At 47.0% G+C, this 12123-nt stretch overlaps 1 protein-coding gene across 1 annotated transcript in view; it reads right to left on the bottom strand.

Annotated features, from left to right (window-relative positions):
- The window catches only part of LOC120027058 (CUB and sushi domain-containing protein 3-like), a 704521-nt gene that overhangs the window by 84137 nt on the left and 608261 nt on the right, over window positions 1-12123 (bottom strand). Inside the window, exons 52-53 of the mRNA XM_038971903.1 lie at window positions 10496-10669; window positions 4762-4935 (exon numbers count right to left, since the gene is read on the bottom strand). Of these exons, the coding sequence (XP_038827831.1) occupies window positions 4762-4935; window positions 10496-10669 (348 nt within the window). The remainder of the gene's footprint in view (window positions 1-4761; window positions 4936-10495; window positions 10670-12123) is intronic.

Raw genomic sequence — 12123 nt, 5'->3', positions numbered from 1 at the left:
GGTGAGTGAACGCGTGTTGGTCTGGAAGTCAGTGTGTTACGGGGCTGAGTCTATGGGTGAGTGAACGCGTGTTGGTCTGGAAGTCAGTGTGTTACGGGGCTGAGTCTATGGGTGAGTGAACGCGTGTTGGTCTGGAAGTCAGTGTGTTAGGGGGCTGAGTCTATGGGTGAGTGAACGCGTGTTGGTCTGGAAGTCAGTGTGTTAGGGGGCTGAGTCTATGGGTGAGTGAACGCGTGTTGGTCTGGAAGTCAGTGTGTTACGGGGCTGAGTCTATGGGTGAGTGAACGCGTGTTGGTCTGGAAGTCAGTGTGTTACGGGGCTGAGTCTATGGGTGAGTGAACGCGTGTTGGTCTGGAAGTCAGTGTGTTACGGGGCTGAGTCTATGGGTGAGTGAACGCGTGTTGGTCTGGAAGTCAGTGTGTTACGGGGCTGAGTCTATGGGTGAGTGAACGCGTGTTGGTCTGGAAGTCAGTGTGTTACGGGGCTGAGTCTATGGGTGAGTGAACGCGTGTTGGTCTGGAAGTCAGTGTGTTACGGGGTTGAGTCTATGGGTGAGTGATCGCGTGCTGGTCTGGAAGTCAGTGTGTTACGGGGCTGAGTCTATGGGTGAGTGAACGCGTGTTGGTCTGGAAGTCAGTGTGTTACGGGGCTGAGTCTATGGGTGAGTGAACGCGTGTTGGTCTGGAAGTCAGTGTGTTACGGGGCTGAGTCTATGGGTGAGTGATCGCGTGTTGGTCTGGAAGTCAGTGTGTTACGGGGCTGAGTCTATGGGTGAGTGAACGCGTGTTGGTCTGGAAGTCAGTGTGTTACGGGGCTGAGTCTATGGGTGAGTGAACGCGTGTTGGTCTGGAAGTCAGTGTGTTACGGGGCTGAGTCTATGGGTGAGTGAACGCGTGTTGGTCTGGAAGTCAGTGTGTTACGGGGCTGAGTCTATGGGTGAGTGAACGCGTGTTGGTCTGGAAGTCAGTGTGTTACGGGGCTGAGTCTATGGGTGAGTGAACGCGTGTTGGTCTGGAAGTCAGTGTGTTACGGGGCTGAGTCTATGGGTGAGTGAACGCGTGTTGGTCTGGAAGTGAGTGTGTGAGTGTTGGAGTGTGAAGGCCCTAACTCCAAGTGTGTGTGCCCTAGTAAGCTGCTGATATTGAAAGTGTGTGTGTAACAGCAGGGGTGTGTGTGTGGCGTCTGTGTGTCAATCTGTGTGTGACATCGTGAAAACCCCCAGCCCCACTGTGCTTACTCATGGCATGTTTTGACGTGTGTAGGAGCACACAGGCAGTTAGTAGACACGGCAGATTACTTCCACCTTCTCTCCACTATTTTGGGGACTAGATAACAGTAATCCTTTCCGGTCTTTCCTCTGTCAGCCAGCCTGGCAGAGTACAGTCACCTCAGTCTGAACTCACAGCCCAGCCTTGTACAGTTAACTACTAAGCTTCATTCCACCCCAGACATGCCTTCTCTACCCTACTGCAGACAATACATGTTTTTTTATGAACCCGGATTAACAATGTTGCATTTACTTTTATTGATGTGATTTGTCAGTGAAAATAAATGTTTATGCGTTAATATTCTTCACTGTTTTAACGTTGTAGGCATCGCACGATAAGTAGGATATAAAGTCTCTGTCGTGTATGTCATAGAAGTTAAAACATAACTTGAAGCAGCAGGAAATAAGGTGAGATCCACATCTGTCTCTGTCTGCACTGAGGTCTAGAAGATTCTCTCACGGACTGACAGGGACCAGATGTCGGCCCGGCATTTCTAACACACTAAACATTTATTTTACTTGAGGCCTTCATTATTAGCCAAATAATGATAATTCTTTGCAAAAAAACGAAACAATTCAGACCAGCCCACTGAGCTAAAGATGGGCTAGCCCATGGACCACAAAGCCTATGAGGGATAACCTGAGGAGGTCTCAGTGTCTGTAAAAAGTGATTCCTCACTTCTGTCTCCTTCTCACCTCTCTCTCGCGGAAAACAACCGCAGTACATTTGCATAATTAGAAATGTAATTTGTTTCTCTTTGCACAGAAGCAATTTCCCCTTCTATTGAGCACCGTCTATAACCGGAATTTAAAACCTCATCATTGCACGTTAAAATAACTGAGCTCAACCTCACATCTACAGATATCACACACACACACACACACACACACACACACACACACACACACACACACACACACACACACACAAGGGAATGAATATTATCATATTTTCCATAAAGAAGTGTTGGCCTAGATGCATGGTTCATCAGTGAGCCAGAGGCCTAGTCTTTGTGATAGCCAGTTGAGGTGGTAAGGCCACTACCATTTCAGTAGGAAAATGGCCCTGACACTCTTATGTCTCCAGTAGCTATTTCTGTTTAAAGTGCTGCTAGCTTTACGCAGCATATTGTCTTCATAAAAACACGGTTCATCATCACCATGGTTACTTCCGGAGAGAGAGAGAGAGAGAGACAATGTTATCGGACCATACATGGTTTGCTTACAGCCTATAGGAAACATATTGTTTTTGGCAATATGGCTTGATAACAGAATATAGAAACATATTGTTTTTAAAGCTCCCAGGCTGTGTCACAGCCGGCCGTGACCGGGAGACCCATGAGGCGGAGCACAATTGGCCCAGCGCCGTCTTGGTTAGGGGAGGGTTTGGCTGGCCGGGATTTCCTTGTCCCATCGCGCTCTAGCAACTCTTTGTGGTGGGTCGGGCGCCTGCAACCTGACCTCGGTCGCCAGTTGGACGGTGTTTCCTCCGACACATTGGTGCGGCTGGCTTCTGGATTAAGCGAGCAGTGTGGCAGGGTCGTGTGCTCTCGACCTTCGCCTCTCCCGAGTCCGTAGAGGAGTTGCAGCAATGGTGGGACAAGACTGTAACTACCAATTGGATATCACGAAATTGGGGAGAAAAAGAGGTAAATGTTAAAACTACTTTTTTTAAACTATATGGTTTAATCTATTGGTATATACTGTAACTATGACATGTGGTTCATCCACCAACCCTATATGACAAATATCTTCTATGAAATCTACATAATTCGGTCATGATTAGCTATAAAACACAACAAAATAAATAACTGTCTTTGTTGATGAGAGTCATAGGTGAGAGGCATAATCAGGTTGACCATGGAACTCTAAATGATCTTAAAATTGGGTTTTATTTACGTAATAAGGCTTGCTTCCCGCTTATGGCAAGAAAGAAGCTTGTTCAGGCCACTTTTCTCTCTGTAGTTGATTATGGTGACTTGTTGTATATGCATGCAGCCTCCGTCTTACAGAGACCGGACTTTGTTTATCATGCATCCTTGAGCTTTATTACAAATGCCAAGTCACTCACCCACCATTGCACATTGTACCAAATGGTAGGTTGGACCTCACTTTATATGCGCAGAAAGATACATTTGTATGTGTTCATCTACAAAGCCCTTTTGGGTAAACTCCCACTTTACCGCTGTATTCTGGTCTCCTTCACCCCCAGCAGGTACCATACCCGGTTTGCTAGGTGGCTGCTACTAAAAGTACCCAGGACATTCAAAGTATTAGGCAAGACTGCCGTCTCTTCTTGTGCACCAGACGCATGGAATAATCTACAATATATAATAATTGTAATCTACAATATGTTAAATAAACATTTTAAAAAATCACCAGGTGGTAAATTAGTTAATAGACCAATAAGAAAGAGAGTTTAAAATCTCTCTGACAATAACAGACAGTTTTCAGTTTCCCCTCCCCGCTCAGATCACTCCCAGACAGTCCTAGTACAATTCTTGTTTGAGAAATTGTTCTCTGCTATGAAGCTATTTTTGTTTATTTTTGACCATTTTAATTTAAAACAATCACAGTAAGGTACTTAATTGTTACCCAGAAATGATTTGATATTGAGATGAAAACGGACAGAGAACTGTCACGCCCTGGCCTTAGTATTCTTTGTTTTCTTTATGTTTTTTAGTTAGGCCAGGGTGTGACATGACATATGTGTTTTGTAGTGTCTATGGGGTGTTGTATGTGTATGGGGCAGAGTAGAGTAGAGTTGTCTAGTTATGTCTATGGCTGCCTAGATTGGTTCTCAATCAGAGACAGCTGTCATTCATTGTCTCTGATTGGGAGCCATATTTAAGGCAGCCATAGGCAGTAGGCTTTTGTGGGTAGTTGTCTATGTTCTATGTTGCATGTGTGCACTTAGTTCTGTTTAGCTTCACGATCGTTTGTTTTGTTCATTTTGTAAGTGGTTGTTTTTTCCTTCATTAAAGAAGATGTATTTTTCACGCGCTGCGCCTTGGTCCTCTCTCTCTCACGAAGACGATCGTGACAAGAACGATGAGAATGCTTTAAATTCCAGGGATCTTTGTGACCTGAGGGAGCTCTCTGAAGGGGCACTCGAATCGTCAGTGTAGTGACGCAGGTCCACACTCAACTTCAACTCTCTATTTCCCTTAACACTCTAAAACAGTATTCTTCGTCAACTCATTAACCACACAAAAGTGATCCAGACTTCAGTAATCAACTACTTATAAGACTTAATTGGAAAACTGATAAAAAAGTATTGAAAGGTGGGATGGGTACTGAGACTGGAGATATTCTGAGGCAGTTCCTCAAAGCACTTGGAGGTGGTTGGTGTGCGACAAAAGTGAGAGAACTTGAGAGATGAAGAGAGATATAAAGTGTGAAATACATACAGGGAAACAAATAGATATAAAGAGACAGAGAGATAAAGAGAAAAACAAAGAGAGAAAAACAGAGAGCGAGAGAAGGACACTCACACACGCAGGAAGGCAGCTGTCCAGACCAGTTGTGGTCCTGCAGGCAGATCCGCACCGAGGAGCCGATGAGGCGGAAGCCTGGGATGCACTGGTACACCACCGTCTCCCTGTAGCCAAAGTTCTCCCCAATCACCTGACCATTCACTATGGTCTCTGGAATACCACAGTGGCCCGCTGGAGAGAAACACAAAGGGAAAAAGTTAAGAGAGAGGAAAAGGGAGAGGGGGAGACATAGAAGGGGGGAGAGAGAGATGGTGTTTTCACTGAAACAGACACATAGCAGCTAGAGAGAGGAAGAAACTACTCTCAGAGAGAGGCAAAAAACAAACATTTCTTTCCACAGGGCCGTGGGGTGAGACAGGGCTGCAGCTTAAGCCTCACCCTCTTCAACATATATATAAGCAAAATGGCGAGGGCACTAGAACAATCTGCAGCACCCGGCCTCACCCTACTAGAATCTGAAGTCAAATGTCTACTGTTTGCTGATGATCTGGTGCTTCTGTCACCAACCAAGGAGGGCCTACAGCAGCACCTAGATCTTCTGCACATATTCTGTCAGACCTGGGCCCTGACAGTAAATCTCAGTAAGGCAAAAATAATGGTGTTCCAAAAAAGGTCCAGTTGCCAGGACCACAAATACAAATTCCACCTTGACACTGTTACCCTAGAGCACACAAAAAACTATACATACCTCGGCCTAAACATCAGCGCCACAGGTAACTTTCACAAAGCTGTGAATAATCTGAGAGACAAGGCAAGAAGGGCATTCTATGCCATCAAAAGGAACATAAAATCCGACATACCAATTAGGATCTGGCTAAAAATACTTGAATCAGTTATAGAACTCATTGCCCTTTATGGTTGTGAGGTCTGGGGTCCGCTCACCAATCAAGAATTCACATAATGGGACAAACACCAGATTGAGACTCTGCATGCAGAATTCTGCAAACATATCCCCTGTGTACAACGTAAAACACCAAATAATGCATGCAGAGCAGAATTAGGCTGATACCCACTAATTATCCAAATCCAAAAAAAGAGCAGTTCAATTCTACAACCACCTAAAAGGAAGCGATTCCCAAACCTTCTATAACAAAGCCATCACCTACAGAGAGATGAACAGGGAGAAGAGTCCCCTAAGCAAGCTGGTCCTGGAGCTCTGTCACAAACATAAACAGACCACACAGAGCCCCAGGACAGCAACACAATTAGACCCAATCAAATGATGAGAAAACAAAAATATACTTATTTCCAATGTGTCAAGTAATTAACAAATAACAGAGCAAACTACAGTAGAATGCTATCTGGCCCTAAACAGAGAGTACACAGTGGCAGAATACCTGACCACTGTGACTGACCCAAACTTAAGGAAAGCTTTGACTATGTACAGACTCAGTGAGCATAACCTTGCTATTGAGAAAGGCCTCAGTAGGCAGACCTAGCTCTCAAGAGAAGACAGGCTATGTGCACATTGCCCACAAAATTAGGTGGGAATTGAGTGTAACGGCAGTCCTCCTCCTCTTCATCTGAAGAGGAGGAGTATTGAGGGAACCAAGGCGCAGCGTAGTGAAATGACATAATTTTATTAACGAAAACACGAACTTGACTAAACTAACAAAAACAACAAACGGTGTAGACAGACCTAAACGACGAACTTACATAAAACAAGAAGAACGCACGAATAGGAAAACATAGACTACACAAACCGAACAAACCGTAAACAGTCCCGCGTGGTGTACAGACACAGACACGGAAGACAATCACCCACAACGAACACTGTGACAACGCCTACCTAAATATGACTCTTAATTAGAGGAACGCCAAACACCTGCCTCTAATTAAGAGCCATACCAGGCAACCCAAAACCAACACAGAAACAGAAAACATAGAATGCCCACCCAACCTCACGTCCTGACCAACTAACACACATACCAAACTAACATAAATAGGTCAGGAACGTGACATAACCCCCCCCATAAGGTGCGAACACCGGGCGCACCAGCACAAAGTCTAGGGGAGGGTCTGGGTGGGCATCTGACCACGGTGGTGGCTCAGGCTCCGGGCGAGGTCCCCACCCCACCATAATCAATCCTAGCCTCCATCTACCCCTAAAAATGTCCACCCATATCTTACCCCCACAAAATCCTCTTAGTAACATCCATGACAGGGACAGCACCGGGACAGAGGGATAAATCAAGACAGAGGGATAGCACAAGACAGAGGGATAGATCAGAATAAAGAGGTAGATCAAGATAGAGAGGGAGATCATGATAGAGGGGCAACTCCGGACTGAAAGGCAGCTCCGGACAGAGAGACAGCTCTGGACTGAGGGGCAGTTCTGGGTATATAGCCGTTTCTGGCTGAAGGGCAGCTCCTGGCTGACTGACGAATCTGGACGCTCATGGCTGGCTGACGGCTCTCGACGCTCATGGCTGGCTGACGGCTCTCGACGCTCATGGCTGGCTGACGGCTCTCGACGCTCATGGCTGGCTGACGGCTCTCGACGCTCATGGCTGGCTGACGGCTCTCGACGCTCATGGCTGGCTGACGGCTCTCGACGCTCATGGCTGGCTGACGGCTCTCGACGCTCATGGCTGGCTGACGGCTCTCGACGCTCATGGCTGGCTGACGGCTCTCGACGCTCATGGCTGGCTGACGGCTCTCGACGCTCATGGCAGGCTGACGGCTCTCGACGCTCATGGCAGGCTGACGGCTCTCGACGCTCATGGCTCTCTGACGGCTCTGGCCGCTCATGGCTCGCTGGCGGCTCTGGCAGATCCTGTCTGGTTGGCGGCTCTGGCAGATCCTGTCTGGTTGGCGGCTCTGGCAGATCCTGTCTGGTTGGCGGCTCTGGCAGATCCTGTCTGACGGACGGCTCTAGCGGCTCCTGTCTGGCGGGCGGCTCTAGCGGCTCCTGTCTGGCGGGCGGCTCTGTAGGCTCATGGCAGACGGGCGGCTTTGCAGGCTCATGGCAGACGGGCGGCTTTGCAGGCTCATTGCAGACGGAAGGCTCAGACGGCGCTGGGGAGACGGATGGCTCAGACGGCGCTGGGGAGACGGATGGCTCAGACGGCGCTGGGGAGACGGATGGCTCAGATGGCGCTGGGGAGACGGATGGCTCAGATGGCGCTGGGGAGACGGATGGCTCAGATGGCGCTGGGGAGACGGATGGCTCTGGCCGGATAAGGCGCACTGTAGACCTGGTGCGTGGTGCCGGAACTGGAGGCACCGGGCTAAGGACACGCACCTTCATACTAGTGCGGGGAGCAGGGACAGGGCACACTGTACTCTCAAAGCCCACTCTATACCTGGTGCGTGGTACCGGCACTGGTGACACCGGGCTGAGGACAAGCACATCAGGATTAGTAGGGGGAGAAGATACAGTGTGTACAGGGCTCTGGAGACGCACAGGAGGCTTAGTGCGTGGTGCCGGAACTGGAGGCACCGAACTGGATACACGCACTACAGGGAGAGTGCGTGGAGGAGGAACAGGGCTCAGGAGACGCACTGGTAGCCTAGTGCGTAGTGTAGGCACTGTAGGTACTAGGCTGGGGCGGGGAGGTGGCGCCGGAAATACCGGACCGTGGAGGCGTACTGGCACTCTTGAGCATTGAGCCTGCCCAACCTTACCTGGTTGAATGCTCCCGGTCGCCTGACCAGTGCGGGGAGGTGGAATAACCCGCACCGGCCTATGTAGGCGAACCGGGGAAACCATGCGTAAGGCAGGTGCCATGTATGCCGGCCCGAGGAGACGCACTGGAGACCAGACGCGTTGAGCCGGCCTCATGACACCTGGCTCAATACCCAATCTAGCCCTACCAGTGCGGGGAGGTGGAATAACCCGCACTGGGCTATGCACTCGTACAGGAGACACCGTGCGCTCTACTGCGTAACACGGCGCCTGCCCGTACTCCCGCTCTCCACGGTAAGCCTGGGAAGTGGGCGCAGGTCTCCTACCTGCCCTTGGCCCACTACCTCTTAGCCCCCCCCCAAGAAATTTTTGGGTGTTACTCACGGGCTTTTTGGGCTTCCGTGCAAGACGCGTTCCCTCATAACTCCGGTTCCTCTCTCTCTTTTCCTCCACTCTCCGAGCTGCCTCCAGCTGTTCCCATGGACGGTGATTCACTTTAGCCCATGGTCCTTCTCCGTTAAATATTTGCTCCCAACTCCACAAGTCCTGTATACTTCCCCGTTGCTCCAAATTACGCTGCTTGGTTCTGGATTCTTGGTGGGTGATTCTGTAACGGCAGTCCTCCTCCTCTTCATCTGAAGAGGAGGAGTATTGAGGGAACCAAGGCGCAGCGTAGTGAAATGACATAATTTTATTAACGAAAACACGAACTTGACTAAACTAACAAAAACAACAAACGGTGTAGACAGACCTAAACGACGAACTTACATAAAACAAGAAGAACGCACGAATAGGAAAACATAGACTACACAAACCGAACAAACCGTAAACAGTCCCGCGTGGTGTACAGACACGGAAGACAATCACCCACAACGAACACTGTGACAACGCCTACCTAAATATGACTCTTAATTAGAGGAACGCCAAACACCTGCCTCTAATTAAGAGCCATACCAGGCAACCCAAAACCAACACAGAAACAGAAAACATAGAATGCCCACCCAACCTCACGTCCTGACCAACTAACACACATACCAAACTAACATAAATAGGTCAGGAACGTGACATTGAGATGCACTTCCTAACCTCCTGTCAAATGTATGACCATATTAGAAGCACATATATCCCTCAGATTGCACAGATCCACAAATAAATAATAATAATAATAAAAAACAAACCACATTTTGATAAACTCATATCTACTGGGTGAAATACCAGTGTGCCATCATAGCAGCAAGATTTGTGACCTGTTGTCACAAGATAAGTGCAACCAGTGAAAAACACCATTGTAAATACAACCCATATATATTTTTTAAATATTTTCCCTTTTGTACTTGAACTATTAGCACATCGTTACAACACTGTATATAGACATAATGACATTTTAAATGTCTTTATACTTTTGGAACTTCTGTGAGTGTAATGTTTACTGTTTATTTTTATTGTTTATTTCACTTTTGTTTATTATCTACTTCACTTGCTTTGGCAATGTTAACATATGTTTCCCATGCCAATAACGCCCTTAAATTGAAATGTTTGTGTTGTTGAGAGAAGTCTTGTACTGTACTGAATAGTCATGTTCTGGAGAGGGTACAGACAGACAGACAGACAGACAGACAGACAGACAGACAGACACAGAGAGACAGACAGACAGACAGAGACAGAGAGACAGAGAGACAGAGAGACAGAGAGACAGAGAGACAGACAGACAGACAGACAGACAGACAGACAGACAGACAGACAGACAGACAGACAGACAGGATGGAGATTTCATTTAAACACACAGGTCGCAGAAATACAGTATTTTCTGTACACAGACGTGTTTTAGAGAAAATAAAGAAGCCCAAAATAGACACTTCTCCCTGCTTCCACAGACTTGGCACCAGCACACAGAGAAGTTAGACAGTCAAGCTATTTACCACAATAAACATATGTTCATTAGAGGGTGAAGACCAAAATAACTCCACACCAACAGAAACATTCTTAGGGCAAAAGATAGCCTACATTTCACAGGCAACACAGCGTCTGGAGAATGTTGTCTTGGTTGTTTCACACAAACACAGACAGACAACAGAAATGTTGGGAATGAATTGGTCATTTTACCCAAGCAGCGGGTCTCCTGTCCGCTCCACAGTCCAGAGGAGAGGCATTCTCTCACAGTCGAGCCCACCAGCATGAACCCTGCGTCGCACATGAAGATGGCGGTCGCCCCAAAGGTCATCTGCGTACCAATCTTCTTCCCATTGGGCGGGCCAGGGAGGTCCCCGCAGGAAATTACTGTGGCACAGACAATAACAAAGGCATCATCAGCTAGCTGACAGACCAATGGCATTAAACAGCTGAGACATATCAGCCAGCTGACAGACCAATGGCATTAAACAGCTGAGACATATCAGCCAGCTGACAGACCAATGTCATTAACAAATACCTGAACAATATCAGCCAGCTGACAGACCAATGTCATTAACAAATACCTGAACAATATCAGCCAGCTGACAGACCAATGTCATTAACAAATACCTGAACAATATCAGCCAGCTGACAGATCAATGTCATTAACAAATACCTGAACGATATCAGCCAGCTGACAGACCAATGTCATTAACAAATACCTGAACGATATCAGCCAGCTGACAGACCAATGTCATTAACAAATACCTGAACAATATCAGCCAGCTGACAGACCAATGTCATTAACAAATACCTGAACAATATCAGCCAGCTGACAGATCAATGTCATTAACAAATACCTGAGAGATATTGTAGGAGAATTCCAATGCTTTGGTGATTTTCCAGTATCTATACTGTTTTCCCAGAAGTAGTGAAACAGAATCAATATGGGGTTAATTATTAGACATGTGTAAGCAGAATGAAGGCTGAACCCATGTGAATGTACAAAGCTGGATCAACATCGAGTTAACCATTAGACATGTAAAAATAGAACATAAGCAGAATCCATGTGGATGTGGCAAGGTAGACCAACACAGACTTGACTGGTCTGGGCCATATCTGATCTTGTGAAGGCTACTGACATGCACATGGGTTAGATCATACATAGACAATATCAGCCTGAACTTGTGAAGACCTTTGGACAGGAACATTAGTTAATCAGTTCTAGGCACCATCAGACATACTCCTGCAGTAAGAGTGTGCATGTCTGTTTATTTTTGTGTCATTGCAAAGTCACGCCACCAATAGAATCTATGACCTAATGTCTGAGCCAATAAAATAATGGAAACTAAGCAAGGCAACAAGATAAGGGTGGCCAGGGCTAAAGGGTATTAATAATTTACATAAAGTGGAATGACTATGTTATGTAAGGGTAAAACTGTATAAAAGCAGAGTACTGAGACTGGAAAATTCAGTTGGTCCATGGGCCTGCTCGGCTTTCATACTTTTGTGATAAAGTCTATTTGAATTCACAAGCTCCGAAGGGGAGTCATATTATTTTGTTTTTGGGATCCTCAAGATGGGAGGAAATGAGGGGAGAGAGGAGGAGTGGAGAGGAAGGGAGAAGTGGAAAGAAGAGGAGGAGGGGAAGATAAAGGGAGGTTAGAGGTGTTTGTTTTTTTATACCAGAAGAATCAATGTGGTCTATTAATTATTCCCACCAACATCCACACTCCAGTCATACCTGATACTCCTACCTGCTACTACTACATCCACACTCCAGGCATACCTGCTACTCCTACAACCACACTCCAGGCATACCTGCTACTCCTATATCCACA

The sequence above is a fragment of the Salvelinus namaycush genome, chromosome 32, assembly GCF_016432855.1.
Source record: "Salvelinus namaycush isolate Seneca chromosome 32, SaNama_1.0, whole genome shotgun sequence".
Classification (NCBI taxonomy): Eukaryota; Metazoa; Chordata; class Actinopteri; order Salmoniformes; family Salmonidae; genus Salvelinus; species Salvelinus namaycush.
Note: the sequence above shows the minus strand (reverse complement) of the source record. Positions and strands in the feature narration are given on the sequence as shown.